We start from the raw sequence: 22,872 nt of genomic DNA on the forward strand, positions 1-22,872 counted from the left end.
TTTTAATTTATGATAGTTCTTTTTTAAAATGTTGTTTCAGAGTTTCAGAGTTTTGCCTGTTGGTTGGATAGAACAAGAAAATTAATATTCAACATAATCCACACATTAATTTGAGAAGAAAATAACTGAGCTCAAGCCCTTTTTACTTCCCACTCAACTCCTTTTTAATTTTCTGTCTCAGATTTGAAGTTGCTAGAATAATCTTTTGATGTGGGAGGCTACTCTTTTCCTTTTATTATCAGCTCATTGATGGGTCAAATTTCTACCTTTTCATTTGTAAACCATCTGATTCGGTGAGTAATTGGGGAAAACAAAGTAGTCCTAAACATGTAGCCATGTGTTCACACATAGAGGCTTTTTGGAACACTTAAAAACAAAAAAGTTGTATTCGATGGCACCAAAATTGATTCAAGTAATGGCACAAGGTGAAAATTGACTGTGGGCCCTTTTTATTTACTGCATACTATTAATATCAATGTTTATCTCATATTTATTTTTAGTTTTGGACATTTTGAAGCTTTGTAGTCTTTGACTTGTAAACGATTGTGTTTTGCAGTGACTGTCCTGCACCAGGGCTTTGCTACTGTTGCCCCGCCCACTCCCGCACCACACAAAGAACCCGGAAGACCTGAAAGAGGACACTACAACGTCACGAATAACGGCACCATCTGTTTAATGGCATACATGGGCCTCCAGCTCAACATCTCATACAACTCCACCTCCCAGAAAAAGGTGCCGCAATAAAACCTGCACGTAACTGATAGGCGAATGCCGCAGGTTAAAAGTATTTGGACAAATAACATTTCATGATTTTCTTTACAGGTTGTCCAGGATGTGATGAACTTACAACCCAATTTGACAAAGCACTCTGGATCATGTGATTCTGAGATCGCGTCCCTGCAGCTCACAGTGGATGCTGTTAAAACCAACCTCACCTTTGTCTTCACTATGGTGAGTTTCTGTTTCCATCATGTACTTCCTAAAGAAGCCACTAGATGGCAGCTGGAGCTTGAAGTTAACCTGCTCTAATGCAGTGGCGCTCACTTGGCTGTGCTTTTGTTTTTTCCACTAGAACTCCACATCCAACAAGTACCACTTAAGTGAAGTGAACGTGTCAGCGGCCTGGCCGGACATGAAAGGTGAGGCTCCTCGACTTCTTAGGTTGTATCCAGGTAGTCTGTATCTGATTAATGAACATGTGTGCAACCTATTTTGTGACCTACTCTTCAGTGTAGTCCACACACACACACACACACATGTATATGTATAAACTAGGTGTGAGTGGTCACGTGTTGCTCAGGTCCTTGTCTAATCAGTAATATTGTGATGGGATCTGAAGCCGACTAAAACACATTGAAAATGCATTTGCATTGATGTCAGACCAAGCCGCATCATGGTGTAAAGGTGCTTCCAAAATGGACACAGCGTTCATTGCACTTGCTCATTGGTTCGAGGGAAGTGCAGTGGACATAGCAATATAGGCGGGGTTTAAATGGTTCAAATGTCAGTGTGTATTCTGTACCTCTTTTCATCAATACATCAAGGATTTTCTTAAATCTGAGTTATTTGCAGCAAAGCACAACAAAGCATTGCTGTTTTCTTGTATTGCTCAACTACACCAAGCTGCTCAAGTTTTAAAATACACACTGAGTGTGTGTGCTTGGATGGGAATCCATTTCTATGAAAGAGGTTTCTTTTTGTAGCATCACCTTGGATGCATGTGAACTAATTCAGTGAATTCAGACACGGATAACAACTTTTTCCTTGTCTCCCAGATACCGGCTGGACACCTTGTTTCTTTTGGTGACGTAGGCAGTTGTCACAGCGGTCAGAGTTCACGTTTGCTTGGTGTTTGTTCAGATTAAACAAATTAGCCGGATTTCTTTGCTCCTGAGCTGCACACCGCACATTTCCCAGTGCAACAACGGAGCACAATTGTGTTTCAATAGCCATTTTTAAATATTGTTTTTCACAAGCGTGGTGACAGATGTTATGATATTGGTCATGCAGTTGACAGTAGAATTGTTTTTGATCATCAATCGGTACCACTTGAAGTCTGTCACACTTCAAGTGGATTCAATTGGATTCAGTTGTAGTTTAGTTCAGTTTTATTGTAATAGCACCAAATTACAACAGTGGTCACCTCAGTCACCTGCACTGTCAAGGTGCTTTATACTGCAAGATGAAGACCCTACAGTATTCAGGAAGAAACCCCAACAATCAGATGAATCCTTATGAGCAAGCACTTGGCGACAGTGGGAATTAAAAAATGCCTTGTTTCAGACAGATGATGAATTGAAGGGAAGCGCCAAGACATAGTATAAAATAACTAAGAATGATTTTGAAATGTGAGTCACAGAAAGCTACTTTAGCAGAGTCCACAAAAAAAAGCTGTAAACTGGCTCTCTTCAGTGAATTTAAAGCAGCTTTCATCGCTCAGATTAGCGAGAATGTTGTTCTGCTGTGGTGTCTCTTAATTCATTGTTTACTGAGGTCACATACATTACAACAGACTACAGGTTGTAGTTTTGTAGTAATTATGGTGAAGTTGGAAAAAAGCAGTATGCAAAATTAAGTCCTTATCTTTGTGTTAAAGTCACAGTGAAACTGAAACTGTAGTGTTTCCGTGCACTGACACATTTGCAGGTCATGCAGAAAATGCGGGCAGGTTTAAGCATTGTGGGCTTACCTCAAACTGTAAGACACACTTTATTGATTTAAATTTCATTTACCAGAAGATAACCGATCAACAAACACACCGAATCTGAACTTTATTAACATGTAGTTCATTTAAATTTCTCTCTCATAATCATTTTTTTTCCTTCTTATATGAATCTGTTTTCACACTTGATACACTTCTCATGTCCATTCTGTTTTCTGCTTTAGAGCATATTTCAGGCCATAACAGCAGTCTGGACTACCTGCGGGGAACCGTGGGGTACTCGTACTACTGCCGTGACGAGCAAACTCTAAACGTGGTCCAGAATTTGTCCATCAACACCTTCCAGTTGCAGGTGCAGCCTTTCGCCGTTAAAGGAGATCAGTTTGGAGCAGGTAAACACTTCCGCCTAGTAGAGTGTGATCAAAACACATCTCCTCCTTGTCCTTTCTCACGTGTCCTTTTCTGTCTATCAGCTGAGGAATGCCAGCTGGATGAAGATGACATGTTGATCCCCATTGTAGTCGGAGCAGCTTTAGCGGGGCTCGTTGCCATCGTGCTCTTGGCCTACCTCATTGGGAGGAAGAGGAGCCATGCTGGCTACCAGAGCATCTGAGGTCACTCCTTACTCACATGTTGTCAGAGGCCTGAACGCGGCCCTACCCTACCTGAAAATTAACCACTGTCTTTCGAGACTTGAAGCTCGCCCCTCTTCCCCTCCATGTTTCTCTCCCTGCCTCTGTGTGTGTGTGCTGTTCTTTGCCCTCATAAGTAACACTAATTATTATCACCTTGTTGAGGTTCATATGTGCTTTCTGAACTGACCCGCTCTTTCTTAAAAAAGGGAATTATTTAGAAGATTGTAATGAAATGAGGCCAACTTCTCACTGGTACTATGTAAAGGAGGGGATGCATGTTTGCAGAGGATCAATTATAGTCCTCGAGTTGCTATTTATGATTTCTATGAAAGGAATTTTGAGGGATTTGGGGATTTAGAAACTGGGGTTTGTCTGTTATGGAATGACCATTTTTATTGGTCCAGCATAAAATGAGGTTTGCTGTTACAAAGGGAATATTTCTGCCAGTTATACTTAAACTACGTCCGACAGTTGAGAACTGAACTGATTATTTACCTGCAAGCTGTATGCACGTTTGAAAGAACATATTTAGAAACACAATAACCTAATCCTAAAAAGGATGTGTGAGGAGTCCTCGTGTAGCTCTAAGATGCATTTTAGAATTAACTTTCTTTTTTAAGCAGGGTTAGCGTTTCAAAGCTTTTCACTCCCTCTTTCGGACACACAGCATATTTTCTGTTGTGAGTCAATTTTAGTTTCATTCAGCTTGTGGAAATGGACAGACTGGCCAGACTCGTACTCCCACTGTAAAATACCTGTGTATTATTTTTACATTGGATGAGTTGGTCACTTCATGTGTTGCGGCCGTTAAGGCACAGGTAGCCTTTGCAGTATTTTCCTGAATGGCAACTGTCACCACTCACAATACCGCGACATAAGCGCTGATATTGAAAGAGAAAACGTCAAAACCGAAAGCAAGGATTTTCCTGAAAGTTTTTCACACGAGGTCACCACTTTTAAATCTCGTCGCAATGTGCAACGACAACAAAATGGCGGCAGGGGCCAATGGTTGTGATATCGTTTCCGGCACGCACCGCTGTTCAAAAGGGGGAGCATTAAAACACTGACCTTTGTTACCTTCAGTACCTTCTCCTCTTGCTTCCGTTCTTAATCAACATGCAGTCTTTGGCTATAGCTTTGCACTGACCAGCCACAGCATCAAAACCACTGGCAGCTGAAGTGAACCGTGATGTTTATTTAATTTCAGTGCAGTATTCTGCTGGGAAGGGTTGGGCACTACAAGTCACGTGGAAGTCTCTGTAGCTTGAGTTAAAGGCAACTGGATTTCTTTTGCAGTGACTTTGAAGCTTCTTCATTTCTAAAAGCTGGTGGAGAGTCATAGTTGACTTCTGATCAAGTACTAAAAAAGATCTAAAAAAGGAACCCTTAGAGCTAAAAAAGAAAATCCAGCTGCCTTCAACTGAAGTCAAGACAATTTGTGTCGATGTTACTTTAATCTGCAGCATAAACCTTACTGGAAATTCAGCACAAACCAGGATAGCATCTGCATCTCCCTGCAGAACAATTCACCAGACTACACTCTAGAAACATTTCACGAATGGCTTGAGGAACATGACAAAGTGCCAAAGGTGTTGACCTGGCCCTCAAGCTCCCCAAAGCCCAAACAGATGTGCCAGAAATGCACATCTGTTACCATGGCAGTGCCCCAGCAGTCAATAGTAAATGATCTGATACTTATATAGTTCTTTGCTACTGAATTTGAGCTCTCAAAGTGCTTCCTACTACAAACCTCATTCAGCCATTCACACACATTCATAGGAGTGCTTTTTTTTTCTATGACAAAGCACTTTTTAATCTAACCTAACACACACTCCCAGTCTGAGAAACTCAGGGTTCAGCATCTGGCCTGAGGATTGCCCAGAGATTGAATCAGCGATCTCCCGCTTAACAGATGACCTACTCAGCGTCAGTGCCACTGACTCTATTTTGGTGGCGCAAGGGGGACGTGCCATGTTAGATATCTGGTTTTAAAGTTGTGGCTGACTAGTGTATATTTACTGTGTAGATAAAGAAACAGTTGACACAAAAGCAACAAAAAAAGTTTATTTCCCACAAGGCTGATAGTCACTCCTATGAATTCTGTCGTTACAACACAACCAAAACAGGATCTAACAGCATTGTTGGTTTAAATGAAGCCCAAAGCCTAAACATCTCTGTAGGAACTTAACAAAATTCCTACAGAGATGGTTTTGTTTTGCTTGGGATGTTGGTTCCTGAAAGAAAAGCAGTTTAACTGCAGTCCTGAGAAACAGCCCCGTGTCATTATTAAAAAGGCCAAAGTGCTCTGGTCAGTGTTCATCAGTGCCTTCCCAGCTGTAACATGGATGGGATTCAAGTAATGCTAATATCACACAGGAACTCGCTCACTCACCCACACTGTGCTGCCATAACTGAGACATGTTTGTGTCTCCCGTAGCCTTCGTGTACTGTTACTACCATAAATATGCATTGTTCGATGTAGTAGGAAAAAGCACAGATAATTTGTGTTTTTGTGTTTGTTTTTTTCTCCCTCCCTCATGTTAATACTCATGTAGTTATTTAATAAAGTTTTATTAGATTCGTCTGAACATTTTTTTTTTTTAAGGAGAGGTCAATAAAAGTGATGAATGAGGCCATCTGACTCTTTGTTTTGCCTTCATGCTGTTTGTTAGCAGACAAACCTGTTCCCTGTTGGGTTTTTATTTATTTGGGCTCCTTAGAAGCGGATGTTCATTATTTGACAAGGAAGGTATTGAATACCATCAAAGACTAAATTCCAATATCATTTTTTTTAGAGAATACAAACATATTCACTGTGTTTTAACCACAGTTTTGACATTTGAATAAAGTTAAAAGAACAAAGCAAATAGCCAAGTTCATACCTGCGAGTAAAGAGTGGGAGGTTAAGGGAAGTTAAATGAACATGGTGTTTGACTGTCAAAGCAGTCCCCGAGCAACAGGGAGCCTGTTACAACGCACGTGTTGACTAAATAATGTAAATGTCACTTGGAAACAGCAAATTTGCATCAGTCCATACAGAGACTGGATCTGCAGGGTGTGGTCATGGAGGATACAACACATCCTATAAGGCACAAAATGACTGAAAAAGGGATACAAAACCAGGTTATGTGATGCAATGGGAACATGAGGAAATGTAAAACAGTTACAAAGAGGTACTTTTACAACCCTGTGTCCAGTAAAGGTGGGTGTGCCATAATGGTGTAAAATCCACCAGTGTCACGTTTGATGTCTTTCTAATATGTTTGATAAATTATGGTGTTCAGATCATTTGCACATCATTTGCGTTTGGTTTTTATTTACATAGCGCCCCAACTTGTTTGGAAACTGTTTTTTTTTAATAGCAGAGCCACCTTCTCACAGTCTTATCCATAGCTGTTGGGGATTTGGGTTTACTAACATCAGCTATTCTATAGTTTGCATTTTAATTTCAAAAGTTGTTTATCTGTATTATCTACATTCATTTTGCATTTGAATATTTACTTACTGTACTTTATGATAGTATACAGACTATTATGGCTAGGGCTGTTCATATAACGATATATATCGTATGACGATTTTACGCCATCGTTTGTTTCGTGGTGTCGCAAAATAAACTGTTTACGGCAATATTTTTTCATTGTTTTGATGGTCACTGTAGTGTTTATATTAATTTCTTAAAGTTCTCTCTTTCTCTTATATTTAATATAACCACACTACAGATGGACAAGCGCCTGTTTTTTTTGCATTGTGGTTAGCAACAACGACGGTAACACCATCGCGTGTCCGCTTGTTTATGTTCCACATAAACCTTTCACAATAAAGCTCAAGATCCTGTTGAGATCTTTCAAAATAAACTGAATCACGTGAAAGAGCAGATTATTTACGGATGAGAATTAAAAAAGAGCCACCAGGTGCTAAAAAAATAAACCTTAGACTCAAACGTTAGAACAGGCTTTTCCCCGCAGCACACCGTGCAATAAATACTCACAAAGAAAACAGCGGCCTTTACAACTTATGTCTAAAAATGTATAGTTTCATGCATCGGTTAAAACACTCGACTCCAGCTACATGACGCGCAGCTGGAAACACTTCCCGAAAGATGAGCTGTCCGAGATTCACAGAATTATGTTACATTTCTGTGATTTATATCGTTAGTGATGATAGAATTCTTATATCGGGATATGAGATTTTGGTCATATCGCACAGCCCTAATTATGGCCTAGAAAAAGGGTCAGTGTATGCCTCTGCAGATTTCAGATCTTCTATCGTATTTAGTAAAAGATTGCAGATCACAGTTTCCAGTTATAGTAACTGATTATCTATTTATAACAGAAACAAAGCACTGTGAGCTAAAATGAACAACATTATCTGTATCACTGAGGTAATTTGTCCAACACAGCATTTGTAGACTTGCACTCACTGACCACTTAATTAGATAAACTCATTCAACTGCTCGTTAATGGAAATATCTAATCAGCGAATTGTGTGGCAGCAACTGTCATTCAGGCATGCAGACATGGTCGAGATGACCTGCCAAAGTTCAAACTGAGCATCAGAATGGGGAAGGACGGTGATAAGAACAACTCTGAATGTGTTATAGTGCCTTGGTAGAATGCCCAGGCTGCTTCAAGCTGGCAGGAAGGCAGCAGTAATGCAAATAACAGAAGAGAAGTATCCCTTAACACGCACCAAGATCACACCAAGTGCCACTCCTGCCAGCTAAAAAAAAGGCAACAGGTTATAATGACATGTGGTCACTGGAGCTGAACATTAGAAGACTGGAAAAATGTTTCCTGTTTCTGCTGTGACATTCAGATGGTAGGATCAGAGGTCACACTAAACAACAAGAAAACATTTATCCATCCTTACTTCTCTCAGTGGTTCAATGGCTGTGGTGGAACACGAGATTCACAAATCCGACAGTCGCTGCTGAAAAATCTGCAGCAACTGTTTTGTGCTATCATTCAATATGGACCAAAATCTTTCCATGACTTTTATGAATCTGTACCATGAAATCCCACGCATTGCAACGCGTACTTACTAAAGTGGCTGGTGAGCATATAACTTTAATAGCTTTGTAGACTATGCCTGAATTCATGACTGACACACACAAATAATACTGATGCTACCATTTAGCAGAAGCATTCAGCAAAGTCAGGAAGCAGATGGGGTAAGTTAATGGGTTTTATTTTACAACAAAAAGTGAAAAATGAGACTGAGCTCCATAAATTTAAACAGAAACCACCACATTAAAAGCGTGACCCTTCAGCTTTACGTTCTCTTGTAAACAGTCCTAAAGGCAAGAGACAGAACAAAGTATTCACAGTAAAAATAAGTGATCCGTCCATAATCACCAAAGCAAAAGTGTTTTTAGAAAATACACATTTAAATGCTGTTTGGTGCAGTGTTATGATCTTAATGTACTTCTGTATATATATAGCAGCAAATATAGTAGGTGAAAGATTGGAGTCAAAATCAAAAGAAAAGCCTCAGAAGCATAAGCCTTCATATTTAGACACCCAGTCTGCCAGATTAGAGTGTAACAAAGTATAAATCACAGAAGTAACCAGAAGAGTCACCAACATGTATGTTTCATACAGTTCCTGTAGTCATGTTTCATACGTTCCTGACTGTACAGTGTTACATACGCTGCCTGAGCCTTTATTTTATTAAATCCAGTATAAGGGGAAAGTGTCCTGAACCTCATGGCTGTCCTGATTCCTCCTTGAGAATTTGTTGTCTGCATTTCTCTCTCAGTTTATCAACAGTCGACATCGACAGACTCTTAGGTTCCGTAAAGATCTTCTGCAAAGGAACATTTAAGGAGTGCTTAGGCTTTTTTCTACTCAAAATAAAAATAAAAACTACAATTAAAACTGTGTAAATACTTTTAACAGATTATCTTCTGCACAGTCTCATGGACTGGTGAAGTTAGAATAGCTGAAATGTAGCACTTCCCCATGAATTGTTTTTCTTTTTCGGGAAGTATTCTTTAAAAAAAGATGTTTTATGACCATAAGTAGTGTCATTTTTCTCTGGCCCCTTCCTAACCGTCATTGTATTTGGCAATCTCACCTGCATAAAGGTGTGGCAGTCTAGAGTGAAAGCCCCAGAAGTGATCTGTTTGAAGCATTCGCACACGTCAGGCAAAGAGCGCGCTCTCAGGATCTCTGCCTGGTGGTGAAGTATGAGAGTAAGAGCCACGCGGAAAAGTACTTTGGATCCCTCGTAGAAAAGACAATCCCAGACCCGCAGAACAGTCTGCAAGAATAAGACAGAAGGTGGATGTCAGTTAAATGATCGCCACATGCTTCTAGTTTGACCCCTCCACTAAAGCGCAGCTTTTGCCTCACCTCGATAGGGAGTACATCGATGTAGAGGCAGATAAACCAGCGAGACACCACCAGCGTCCATATGCCAGGGTACTGGGCCATGAGCTGTCCTACTGCAGGAGCTTTGACCTTAACCAGCTCACCAAGGACCTCCTGGTCAGTCTTCAGACCCAACATGGCCGGGGTGTAGTAGTCTGCAACACATTCAGATGAATTCCTCCTTTTCTTTTGCACAATTGAAAGCCATTGTAGGGCATTTATTTATTATAGATAATATTTATTATTATGTAAACTTTGAATTACATTTATTTATTTAACAGCCCTCCTTAAGGAAAAGATCAGGCTAACTGATTATTATTTTATCCCCAGTACCTCAGAAAAACAGACTCACATGCTCACAGTTAATTTGCTGCTTAATAAACTGAACAAAAATAAATAATGATGGTCTGGAGCATTGTTTTATAAAAGATCTCAAATTTTTATAGACCGAGTGTCAGTTTAGGAAGGCGCTATGAGAACTTAAAAAAAAAGAAAAAGAAGTAAAACGGAAGAGAAGCGCATCTTTGGTCTCGTTCTCTGCCGCCTTGACATCTTGCTGTACGTTTCCTTTGTTGTGGTTGCAAAATGTTAGCGGAGGCTGCCGCTGGCCCTCGACACGAACACTGAAAACCCTGCATCTCTAAAGTGGAACTGGTTTAACCTATGGAGCAACAGTGCAGGGTAGGGGATGTTTGCTGTGGGGTAAACAAAAACAAAAAAAAGAGCTCTGAAAGGAAGCCGACGTTAACTGTCACCTTACCTGGGAGTATCCTGCCCACCAGTGCATCCATAAGCCAGAAGGATTTCTCTTCGTCTTTCGTGATGATCATGAGGTAGCCTGCAATGAAGTTCATGCCCTAAAAACGAAAGAGCATGCTGTGGATCGCTTAGAATAAGAACTCCTGCTGTGTGTGCATACAGTATGCCAGGTTTTACATTGAATAAGTGCACTGACCGATATAAGAGCTAACAGATGAAGGTTAAGACGAAAATCCTACACATGTATTGGTTAAATAAGGAAGTAGCCAGCCCTGATCTTTAGGTAAACAGACATGATCTTAGATAGAGAGAGAGTCAGAGCTTGTCGCTGACTGCATTTTCTTCACCTGACAGTAGCCCACTGTAGGATTATGGTGTCCGTAGGCCAGCAGCACATTGAACAGAGCCTTCTGCATGCCTGGCTCTGCTTTGCTCTTGAACAGGATGTTGTCAGGAAAGGTCCTGTGCATATCTTTTAAAAAGCAGAGAGAGTGAGTGAATTATTGAGACATAATTTAAGCATTGAAAGAGCATGCTGTATGCTGCGACAGTTTTGGTGCACCTGTGTGAATGGTTTCTTTCAGCTTGGTGTCATGCTCCATGTCCAGCAGAGACTGGTAATAACCCGGCTTACTCTCCAGCTGTTCCTGGGCACCACTAGCCGCCATCCAGATCCTGGCACGGTGCTCATTAGGCACACCTTTACGAACAAACCTCTTCACTGCCAAAACATGTTTTATTATTACCCATCACACGACCAGAGAGCTGGAACGAACAAGCAAACAAAACCCATGGAGGTGTCTTTTGTTTTTGTACCTGTGAAGTTCTTCTCCACATGAGGCTTCTCCTGAAGGAGCTTTGACCATCTCATGGACCTCCTGTTGAGGACATCTACATACTGATTCATCATCTCCTTGTAGGAGTCGAAATCGCCACGTCTCTCAAAACCGTAGGCGTCAATCCTGCTGGGACAAATTCACACAGTTCTCCACCAGTGAAGGTCTACACATAACACTCATAGACGCTGTGAAATCAGGATTGCCGGTGGACCTGCTTGCTCCCCTCCCTTCTTTCATTCTCCTATTCAGTGATGGCAGACTCTAAAACTGCCTCCACTGGGTAGGGTTTCTGTAGCTGAGTGATCAAATGCTCCAGCTGGATGAATAGTTAAGTGTTAAATTACTTCTTAGGGGAGCAAGGAGAAAAATGTAAAAACTCTGACAAGCTCCTGTCCCTTAAAAAAAGCCAACAGGTGACAAACTTTAATGGTAGATTTACACGTTATAAGATGAAATGTGAAGTGGAAATACAAAAAGCTGAAGAGGAAGAAAGATGTTGTAAAAACAAGAAAAGGTTGCCAGTGAGGAAGCTGCAGGCAGATATGCTGACTAAATAACACAGGCCGACAACAAAACAGATTAAAAAAGAAGAAGCAAGAACCGAGAAAATGTACTTTTTAAAACGCAATGAAACAAACAAAGCTTACCTGTCACTGTCATCATAATCGGCCAGAGCCTGCATAGCATTTCCTTTCATTTCCCCATCCATTGTGTCTCATGTGCTAAAGGTAAAGTAGTCCAAGAAAGCAGAAAAAAAGAAAAGAAAAAGAAAAAAACAACTGGGAGCAGGAAGCTTATTCCATTTTTATTCCCTGGAAAAGAACCAGCTGTTGTCAAGGTAAATAACAAAGCGGTCTGAGTTTCCTATGGCTCACCTTACAGCAGCCACTGCTGAGAGGAGGAGCTAGTATGAAGAAACCCACAGGTAACAGCCACAGGCGTGTACTTCTGTTCGCACACAAAACAGTTGGAGGAAGAGACACTGTGGTGTTTGCTCTTATGTCCTCTGCTGGCTGTAATTCCAACATTTTATTAATTTCCTGCAGCAGGTAAATTTGTTATTTCTTTAAAGTGATTTGGAGCCAGACCCAAATTTCCAGTGTTTCAAAGCCGATCTGTTTGGCAGACATATTATTAACACAGAGATGATAGGTGGACTTAGCCAATATTTTATATTTGGAATACATCGTGTTCTGAAACGTGTAGCCCGAAGTAATGAATTATTAGACAGCATTACTGTGGATCAGTCTCACCTTACTTCAACATTATTTTTGACAAACACACAGACAGCTGGCATCTAAAAAGCCTGATATAAAAGACTGTATATATAAGATGGACACATGCCTTTCCATTCTGTTAATTTTAACTTGGCATATTTTTCGTGTTGTATGGCCATGTCCTGTGTTATAAAGTTTAATAAAGTTTAAACAAAAGACTAAAAAAGATGGGGATGGATGTAGCCTCCAGGTCTGAAAAATTACCTGAAATGCTGAAGTGCCTTAAACCTGCATTCTTGACCTCAGTAAGCCCACTGGTAGGTTCATGTTCTCATATGACACTTTTAAGTCTCAGTTTTAACACAAACTGACTCGTTTGTACACTCTAGTCCCAAATAGACTCAAAACTGGTGAATAAAACAGTGAACACTTTAGGGCGTGGCTGCATTAGTTACTACAGTATGAGCGTGCAGTGTCACTCACCGCCTGTGATTTTTAAAACACCAAGAATGCTCATCCTCAAGGCCCCAAAACAGGACTTTATAAACCAGTGGGTGATTTTATGGGGGGTTACAGCCATCTTTTATACACAGGTTTTGGTCTACACTCCACACTCTGTTTTTAGCTTAATTGTCTCACCCTTTGGTGGGTAGTACAGTGCATAGAGTGACGGAGAAAGGCTCAAAGTGGACTCAAACCCAGGTCACTAGCCCTCAGCGCAACCAGTTGAGCTATAGTGGCACTCCACACGGAGTACTCTTAACAATATATGCGTCTGCAAACAGATTAAAAAAAAAATAACAGTCATGTGTCCTGTTTTGTGGAATCATATTATGAAAGTAATCTGGATTTATCTCCTCTGTAACAACATTGTTGTACCTTCCTATTTCACTTATTTTTAGTCAGAAACTTATAGGAGTACTGCAGTTATTAACAGAGCTTTTACTTTCTAATTATTTACAAAGATGATCCCTGGAAATAAATAGATGAACCCTTAAGCCATATTAGCCCTAAAAGAAACTTTGCTGGAGTTGAATTACTTCTGGTGAAAGAGTATTTTAATGATACTTGAATACATTTGATTGACCTATGAGGGTAGCTTAAATAATTCAACCTACAAACATAAATGTGACTTGCCTCTAGAAGTCAGCGTTGTGCATGAGTTGCATATGATCCCAAAGCAGATGATGCCACACAAGAGAACGCCACTTTAACTGCTTGTTAACAGAAATATCTAATCAGCCAGTCACGTGGCAGGAACTCCGTGCATTTAGTTATGTAGATAAGGTCAAGGTGACCTGATGAAGCTTAATCAAAGCATCAGAATGGGGATGAACGGTGATTTAAGTGACTTTGAATGTGGCAGACAGGCTAGTCTGAAAAACTGCTGACCTACACAACCGTGTCTTGCGTTTATAGAGAATTACTAGAAAAACAGAAAATATTAAATGAGAAGCAGTTTTCTGGTATTTCCAAACATTTCCCCCCCTCAGTGTCGACTTGCCTTCGCTGTAACTGTGCTTTTTTGTACTCTTTAGCAGTTGTTTTTTGTATCTGTGATATTAAGCGTCATATTTCTCATCAGCAGCAAAAGAGCTAAATACACACATCATTATGGAAAAACTCATGCTTTATTCATCTTTCGTAAATGAACAATATTAGGCTACTTACACGATGTATCAACAATATTTTCTATTTTTCACTACCTTCAGGAACACTGAACAGATGGGGTTAAACAGAAATACAAATATCAAACAGACAGATTTTTAATCTTAAGGCTTACTTTGTCGTCCTGTTGTCGCCCTCTTTAGTGTCCTGATTTCTGTATTAAGGGCTTTGCACTGCCTAAACACACAGATATGTGCCATGCAATCCTAAAGGTCAGTCGTTTCCTAATTTCAGAATTTCTCTCAAGTGCTGCTAAACAGTTGTTTAAGCATAAAAAACGCATCAAAGTGATGAATTGATAAAAAACAAAATTGCTTCTGACAGAAAGTCGACTATGTGACATTTAGGATTCAAGACCCACTCCCCACTGAGATTATTCAGACAACACAACCCAATATCCATGATCTAAATTAAAGTACTGCCTTTACTTTAGTGAAAATGTATTGGTGTAACCAGCCAGGGGTGACGTAAAATGTGTTTCAACATGCTTTTGATGAGAAGCTCACAATTCCATGACTTAACAGAGCCACCTAACAATTTAACCAACAGCATATCATCCACAATATTGAGGCATCCCGTTAGAGAACTTAGCATTTACTGTACATAAAACAATCATCTTTTGTATTTATAAATTGAACATATTTATATTATTCTTCATATAGCTCTCTTTGTAAACTGTCCCAATAGATACAGTATGTACAGTAAAAACTGCAACAGTTCTGTTGGTGCTGGTGTAGTGAGCACTCTGTCCCAAGGTTAGAATAAGACAATAAGACATGGGAACTTTGCACAGTCACTCAGAGCTTTGAGACACGGTTGACTAGGAAGAATCTTAAAACACACAGCTTCTCCAGTCCATTCAGAGTACACGCAGCCAGTGAACCTCCTCTCAGTGCTGTGTCTATGCCCACCTATGGGGGCTGTAGTGCTCCTCCTGGAGCAGAGCACAGGGGCATCCAGGATACTGAGAATCTGGCAATGTCCATATGACGCCTCAGACTCAAGAGGGCAGAAAACGTGGCCAGTTGTTCTCGTAGTTTATACTCAGCTCCCTGAAAGGTGGTTTCCTGACAGTTTCAAGTGCTTCGGTTTTCACTCTGAAGTCTACAATTTTCTTTTTTTTTTCTCTTTTGTACAAGTCTTAAAAAAAAACTATCAAGTCACTGTAAAAGAAACAATGTTCTGGTTTTCCAGAGTCGGGATTAGATTTAGAGAGTTTTGCGTTTTGATCCTGTTACAATTGGTCGAGCGAATTCCACAAAATCATCTATAAGGACTGGCCAAGCTCCTGGGTGAGAAACACCGAAATATCGTTAGTGTCACAGTGATGGACGAGAGCTAAATATGAAGCATGTATTATCGATTGTGCCGGCTCACCTTCCTCATCATAGTTTGACATGTCGTCTGCTATCATGTTGCCAAAGTCCAACAACAAGTTCCATGTGTCCTTTGGGATAGATCGTTTATGGTGTTCCTGAAACGAACGAGTCCTGGTAAAGTCACAGGTACAGAAACAGCTTCACATGTTTTCATTTCCTTCCATCTTTAATAATAGATTTTTTTGTCACTGTAAATAACTGATGGACTGAATTCTAGAGTTCTGTTTCAACCAAAACACCAGGGACAGGTTGTACTTTGCTCAGCCTTGTCCAAACACCTAAGTCAGTATTTCTGAAAAGCAGTCTTGAGACTGGACTTTACGCTCAATAAAAGAAAAAAAATCTGTAACATTCTCCTCATGTCCGCCTAATTTGTCAGTTCTGCTTTGGAGTAGATTTGGAGGATCAAAGTAAACAAAATTGCCATTACTGACACAGAAATAAGAAAATTAAGAGCTGTGCAGGCAGCGCAAGAACACACAGACGGCCAAGTCCAACTTTATAACAAGCAATAAGAGAGCTAGGAAAGAAATAACGAGCACAATAAATCATACACTAACTCAGACAGCCTCTGTTAATCAAACGATGCAAAGAAAAGTGGAAAAACCAAACAAAGATGTTTCTTTGAAAAGAAATCCCTTCAAACCAGCACAGCTAGGCAGATTTTTATTAGCAGTATATAACTGTTTAAGTTGCCAGAGTGGGTGTAGTTTTGTCGGACAGCTGCAGGCTTGTGGTCCAAAAAACCAAACAAAAAACTGCAAGTCATGGTACAGCTCTTCAGTATGTTCAAAAAGATAACTCCTACAAGTTGAAACCACTCAATCACCCCCCTGGCAGCAGCCTGCTTATGTTATCTGAATAACTCTGACATCTAAATGTCTGTTTGCCTCAAACATTACGCCACTGGTACTTTAATGTAATGTGCTGTGTTGACTAAGCTGTCGGCAGAAATGGTCTGAATTTGGACTTTTACACCTGCTTCGGACTAAGATTCTTGAAAAGTGCAGGGTTGGTGGAAACATCATGGTGGAAACAATCTGGTTTTGCTCACTAGTTTTTGTGATCACGTAGGTATCTAACGGAATAATGGCCCAGGCCTCTAGAATGGGTTCCTCCTTAATTAGAGGATTAAAATGGCTTAAAGTTTGGCTAACTGATTAAAAAAACAAAAACAAACCACATACACATTTTATTCTGGAACAAATAAAATGCCACTTTAAAAGGTTTAAAAAGAATTACAATCTTGGTGACTTTTTGGGGAAAAGTGAACACCTTTTTAGGTGTAATGAGGACATCACCTGACCTTTTTCTCTTAAAAATACCAGTAGTAGTATCTCAGCTCTTAGAACACAGCTCCTTCCTCACATTTAAAATCTGTATACATACATCAGTGTAAAAACAAACAAAAATAAAAAATAATTTGCACTTTTTTTTTTTTAAATAATGCCCCAAATATCCAAACACTGCGCCTGCCAATAAAAATCAACATTACGGATTTCTTAATAAGCAAAAATTCAGGGTCCATCGTGCCCAGTTTTACTCCTTTGACTCACCAAAAGGAATCTATTCCAAAGATCGAGGAATTTAAATCGTCCCGAAAGGACCAGGTTCCAGTAGGCTACGGCCATCTCCAAATCTACACAAATGAGACAACTTTGTTCAGATGTTTGTGAATCTATAATATTAGTCAAAAATCTATTGTTAGGTCACAATCCGTGAACTTACCGAGACCCTTCTGGCCAGGATTTTTGGCAAAGTTAAAGGTGAATTGATAGAAGTCCTTGAACTTTCCACTATCTTTTAGCTCTTGTTCTAATCTTGGCAAAAGTGCCTTCAGTTTTTCTGGACTGTCACACCTAGAAAAAAAGAAAAGAAAAGAAAATATAAGCAGCACATACACAAATCACAACACATGGACAAACAAAACTGTTCTAACATTCAGTGCCCTGAAAGCCTATTTCAAAATACTCGGACACCTGAGCCTCAAAAGTCAAAACACTGCAACTGTTTCATTGAGTCGTTCCACGAAGACACAGTATACCCAGGCTGTGGGCGGATGTATAAATAGACAGCCTTCCCTCCCTGGAGCAACACTAAGAAAACCGCCATGCGTAGATACTTCAGTAAGAGTGTTTTTGTCCCACTTTAGAGCGTGTCACGTGCCGTTCATGTCAACACTCACCCCAGCTCGGTCATTCCATCCATAAACTCCTTCTTGGTGAACTCACACTGAGTGGCGGCACGAAACTTCCACGCAATAACCAGCACAGAGATGCTGGCTGGATCCAGTGAGAGGTCGTCACAAAACTGCTGGATCCCATCAATACCAATCTTATTCTCATCCTGGGGATCTATCAAGACAAAAACACAGTTTCACTCGAAATACTCAAGCAAGCAGTGTCTGTAACTCTTCTGGAATAAGGATCTTTACACTGTTCTTGTAAACAAAATTACAGCCTTAAACACTGCATTTTAAGATCCTACTTGCCTTTGTAGCGATTGTAGAGCTGTTCCAGCTTCTTACGGTCTACTGAGGTTTTCATGGATTCCTTACAGTAAAGCTCTGGATTCTGAAAATAGTTGTCTGTAGCAACTTCTAGTTTCCAGTCATTCTGTGTGAGACAGTACACGGCCGTTTTCTCCCCAGCCTGTGTGAAGGACATGAACTGCCGTACCTTGTCCCTCTGCGAAGACTTCAGCTTATGCTGTACAAGTACAGGACAGGGGCTGTCAGGCACCGGTGCAATCAAACCAGTCAGTACAGACAGAACCACACAAATGCAGAGCGACACACAGACAAAAACACACAGCGAAACATAAAACTCCACAGGCATTCAGGCAACAGGAAGAAAGACTGGGACACGCTCAGGAATACTCCGGCACATATTTCAAAAGGTTAGTCAGTCACGCCGACAAACGCGCTACAAATTTTGAGCCAAGACGCGCTGGTAGTAATGACGTCCTTTCCAAAAACAAGGTGGGTTTTTCTGAAAGGGGTTGTTATGGATTCTCAAAGCACATGCTGTACCTTGGAGGGCCCCTCAGATAACTACAGTCATACTTGTAACATGAGTAGGGACATAGGATGCCATCACAAGGACCCAGAGGTGCAACAAGTCTGGAGTGAAACACAAGCCGCCCCCCACCAGAAATACTCAACAAATACCCCTTACATAAAAATATAGAGTGCACTTTCGTTACATAAATACTTATAAGGTGATTTTAATTCATTATGGACAGAGGAACAAAAGAAATTACTCAGTGTGCACTTCTCTTGGCTAAAATCAGTAATGTTCATTTAGAATAATCCACCACTGAATTATAGACAGCCATATAACAAGTTTTTATCATATCCTAGACCAAACCTTTCCAGAGATACTTGTGCTAGTGTGCAACTACCATCTCCTCTCCAGCAGAAATTAACCAGCAATCAATCATTAAAGCCATAAATCTAAAAGAAAAAATTGCCAAAAGTTATTTTAGCAGCTCCAAAGTCAAATTTCTACTATGAAAATAAAACGAATAAGTTTGGGATTGTGGACCGTTTGAGGACAAGTCTACCTAATATTTGTGATGCTGTATTCTGATCCAAAAGGTTAGAAAAGCTTTTAAACAGTTCTGTCTATTTTTGCAAAAAATAAATAAATAAAAAATCACCATGCTATGCCATGTCCTCCAACTAGCTGCAGCGTCTGAACACCTCACTGAAGATCAGCATGTCCTCAACCTGAGTTCACCGAGCTGCTAATAACTCCATTACTGATGTAGTCAATAACGATGTATGAAGTCATGTGTCTGTCCCGGTTTGCTGCTCTGGCAGCACGGATTATTGTTCTGTTACAGGAGGGTAACGTTGGGTTAGCATTGTCTTCACAAACACCAGCTAGTAACTTGCACTGGCTAACGTTAGCTGAGTTAGCCTCTCTCTCTGACATTAACGATGGGGTTAATATCACGGGAACAGACTGTCATTGTGGTTACGCGTTAGCCGGGACTTAACTCAAACGGCCCTGTGTGTGTGTGTCTTTGAGGTCCAGCGGCTGACCTGCTCACAGCCGAAGTTACCAGACTGACAAAAAGGGACGTGTAGCTAATGCTAGCTGCTCTTAAAATATCCAACTGACCTTCCCTGTAATAGCAACGAACACGAGTAAATGGCCACTGTACGCTTGCCAAAACGCGACACATCATGTACTTTAATACCACGACAATAGTCTTGTAAGCAAACCTTACTGGCATTAAATCCAATGCCTGGGTTTGTGTTTATTTTGGTTACCTACCATTTTTACACCCGCTGTTTGACCAGTTTGGTAGTCCGACTGTCGTTCATTATACGCATGCGCGGAAGTCGCCGGATTGCATAAAAAAGATGAGGTCTGCGGTAAAGGCTCCGTTTGATATTTGCATTATTTGCGCTTATTTGATTAGAAAATATGGGCTTGTGCAAGTATTTGTCGCGCAAAGAGAGTTAAAACGACACTTTCAAATACGATGTTATACCAAGTGTAATACACAAACAGGAAAACTCCCTCAAAACTGCATTCAGCACTGTTAAAAATAAAACTCAACCCCACCCTTCACCCGCTACACACACAGACACACACTTGTTGACTGCCAACATCCTCACACACCATCCGCAACACAATACACACTGTAAAACACAGCATCAGTAATCCTCCTTCACGGCACATCACACCTGCCTTGCTCTGTTAGTGGCAGACATATGAACAGCTGACCGACGAAATTTATTTAAACGGCATTAAAACAACGACTGTTGTAGACATCCAAGATTGTTAGGTGACCCAAAGCCTCAAAAAAAAAAAAAAAAGTCAGAGCAGCCTTTCTGAAATGCCATTGCAGAGTAAGCACAGGTGTAATAACATTCATCATGGCACTGCTCCATTTAGAAGGGTCAGGGTTTATTGTGCTTGCCAGCTCACTAGAACGACTGATAGACTGAATATAACAGGGTTATAATTGAGTTTAACACTTACATGCTTATTGTGGTATGAGATGTCAAAGTGGTTATTGTGAAAAAGACCTATTTTGATAGCAACCATTAATGAATATGGCTATATTAGCAAGAAAAAAATCTAAAGTATTGTTTGTAGTGCTTTGGAAATGTATTAGGTTATGCTTACAGTGTTTACTGAATAAGATAACTAGCTTTGGAATAGTAAAGTTTAAATATTTTTAATACAAGTCGCATCCCAGACCTATTGAATCAAGAAATCACGTAAATAAAACCTGTGTGACAAAGTAAAGTAGGGTAAAAGACCTCAAACATCAAAACATCATGCAACCATTTAAAGAAACTCCAGAACAGATAAGAAACAAATTCAGTGACATCCATCAGTCTGGAAGGGGTTACAAGGTAATTTCTAGAGCTTTAGGACTCCAATGAACCATGGTGAAAGCCATTATGCATAAAAGAAGAAAACCTGGAACAGTGGCAAGCCTTCCCAGAAGTAGCCGGCCTACCAAATTTACTCCAAGACTGCATTAACGACTCATCTAGGAGGTTACAAAATAACCCAGGACAACCTCTAAAGAACTGCTGGCCTCACTTGTCTCAGTTAAGGTTTATGATTCAACAGTAAGATTTGCATAACTTCAACATTCAACATCAATCACCTCAAGGTGCTTTACATTGTAAAGACCCTACAATAATAAAGAGAAACCTCAAAAATCAAAGCAAGTGCACACTTTGAGCAAGTGCTTGGTGAGAGTGGGAAGGAAAAACACACAGTCTTGTAGGAATGAAGCCTCAAGAAGAACTAATTACTAAAGTTAATTCAGAAAAATTCCAAGGAGAAAAAAACTGCTGACCTAAAAGATCACAAAGGCTAGTCTCACATTTGCCAAAAAAAACCCCATCTTGATGATCCCTAAGACTTTTTGGAAAATATTCTGTGGACTGACAAGACAAAAGTTCCACTTATTGGAATGTTTGAGTCCCATTACATCTGACATAAAACTAATACAGGATTTCAAAAAAAAAAAAAATGATATCAGAGGATTGGTTTATGCATCAGGACAACGATCCACCCCCCAAACAAACAAAAAAGACAACATCCAAAAACGTTTTTGGAGTGACCTAGTCAAAGTCCGGGCTTAAAGCCGATTGAGATGCTTTGTGATGACCTTAAACATGCCATTAATGCTCTGAAACCCTCCAACGTCGCTGAATTAAAACAATTCTGCAAAGAACACCAAGGCCTTGGTGTTCCCCCGGAAAAGGTGGAAAAGGTAACTAGGGAAAGGGAGTTTTACTTAGGCTGTTGCCCCCACAACCTGGTGCCAGATACACATAAGAAAACGAATGGATGGATGGATGGATGGATGGATGGATGGATGGATGGATGGATCTATGGATGGAGAAAGTTTACCTTGCCCAGCTTTTCAAGAGTTACAAATACACAACTCATATGATAATTCAAGCAAAGAAAGGCAAACGATTAAACCCTTATGAGCTAAGAAAAACATTTGTGACTACTTTATTAAAAAAAATTGTATGGTAACAGGGTTAAATGAGAGTAACAGGTCTGCACAAGATAACGGGGTTGAACGGATGTATTACTTTTATTTGTAGATTATGTCATACATCTGACAAATAAATACTCAGGACTACACAGAAATGTTGTTTATCTTTATATAATATCTTATATATATTTTTAACATGTTTGAAATGTTTGTTTTATATGTACAGTAACAGGATTGCAAATCAGTGCTGATATTAGAGTTTTCTCAGAAAAGGATGTAAGCTGATAGTTGACTGTGAAAGTCAAGAATAAATATAGAGATATAAACAAAGGAATTAAACTTTGAAATTAATTTCTATTTTGGTAATATAAATATCAAGGTTTGCATTGGTTGGAATGACACAATCTAGTCAGAAAAGACTGGAAAAATACAAAATATATCACAGAGAACTGACCTTTCATCTAACCACAGTGTTAACACGCAGCTCAATCGTGTCACTGATTTTTTGTCAAGTCACTCACTGTTTAGGCTGCACATAGGGTTGCAGTGCGTAATGACTCTTCTTTAATATATGTTGATGTTTGCATGTCGTAAGTTGATGATGAACAAAATCAAAACAAGAAAAAAAGTGGATTTATAACTATTTTTAACTGTTATAAATTAGTTATTGAGAATTTGGCAAGAGAAAAAAAATGCTATTTTGATAGTTCTCAAGAGCTATTTTGCATTTAAATGATATTTTGGAATTGAACCACCTTCACACTACAAATGTATGTTGTAGTCCTTTGTGAGTGGATTGTATTCAAATTCATATGTGTGTGTGTGTGTGTGTGTGTGTGTGTGTGTGTGTGTGTGT

General features: G+C 39.9%; 3 protein-coding genes across 5 annotated transcripts in view; 1 reads left to right on the top strand and 2 right to left on the bottom strand.

Annotated features, from left to right (window-relative positions):
• lamp1b (lysosomal associated membrane protein 1b) overlaps positions 1 to 5,930 on the top strand; it is a 7,229-nt gene extending 1,299 nt beyond the window's left edge. The window contains exons 3-7 of the mRNA XM_005733901.2: positions 557 to 732; positions 823 to 951; positions 1,073 to 1,139; positions 2,887 to 3,054; positions 3,136 to 5,930. Of these exons, the coding sequence (XP_005733958.1) occupies positions 557 to 732; positions 823 to 951; positions 1,073 to 1,139; positions 2,887 to 3,054; positions 3,136 to 3,275 (680 nt within the window). The 3' untranslated portion in view covers positions 3,276 to 5,930. The remainder of the gene's footprint in view (positions 1 to 556; positions 733 to 822; positions 952 to 1,072; positions 1,140 to 2,886; positions 3,055 to 3,135) is intronic.
• Positions 5,931 to 8,486: 2,556 nt separating this feature from the next.
• LOC102205997 (growth hormone-regulated TBC protein 1-A-like) lies at positions 8,487 to 12,135 on the bottom strand. The gene is made up of 8 exons (XM_005733902.2): positions 11,914 to 12,135; positions 11,244 to 11,389; positions 10,990 to 11,148; positions 10,775 to 10,899; positions 10,429 to 10,525; positions 9,651 to 9,823; positions 9,373 to 9,558; positions 8,487 to 9,102 (listed from the first exon to the last, which is right to left on the bottom strand). The coding sequence occupies exons 1-8, from the start codon at positions 11,973 to 11,975 to the stop codon at positions 9,001 to 9,003; spliced, it is 1,050 nt and encodes a 349-aa protein (XP_005733959.1). The 5' UTR covers positions 11,976 to 12,135; the 3' UTR covers positions 8,487 to 9,000.
• A 1,960-nt stretch (positions 12,136 to 14,095) lies between these two features.
• Positions 14,096 to 19,870, bottom strand: dcun1d2a (DCN1, defective in cullin neddylation 1, domain containing 2a). Of its 3 annotated transcripts, none has more exons than XM_005733903.1 (7): positions 19,814 to 19,870; positions 18,022 to 18,238; positions 17,716 to 17,884; positions 17,259 to 17,389; positions 17,087 to 17,169; positions 15,529 to 15,625; positions 14,096 to 15,439 (listed from the first exon to the last, which is right to left on the bottom strand). In XM_005733903.1, exons 1-7 carry the CDS (start codon positions 19,814 to 19,816, stop codon positions 15,360 to 15,362), a joined length of 780 nt encoding a protein of 259 aa, XP_005733960.1. In that variant the 5' UTR covers positions 19,817 to 19,870; the 3' UTR covers positions 14,096 to 15,359. The 3 variants fall into 3 exon arrangements, with proteins under 3 accessions (XP_005733960.1, XP_005733961.1, XP_013766528.1); XM_005733904.2 differs by lacking the exon at positions 19,814 to 19,870 and adding an exon at positions 19,191 to 19,778; XM_013911074.1 differs by lacking the exon at positions 19,814 to 19,870 and having other exon boundaries at positions 18,022 to 19,163.
• Positions 19,871 to 22,872: the final 3,002 nt, after the last annotated feature.

The sequence above is a fragment of the Pundamilia nyererei genome, unplaced genomic scaffold (genome assembly GCF_000239375.1).
Source record: "Pundamilia nyererei isolate P.nyererei 1_Seehausen unplaced genomic scaffold, PunNye1.0 scaffold00055, whole genome shotgun sequence".
In the NCBI taxonomy this organism is placed as follows: Eukaryota; Metazoa; Chordata; class Actinopteri; order Cichliformes; family Cichlidae; genus Pundamilia; species Pundamilia nyererei.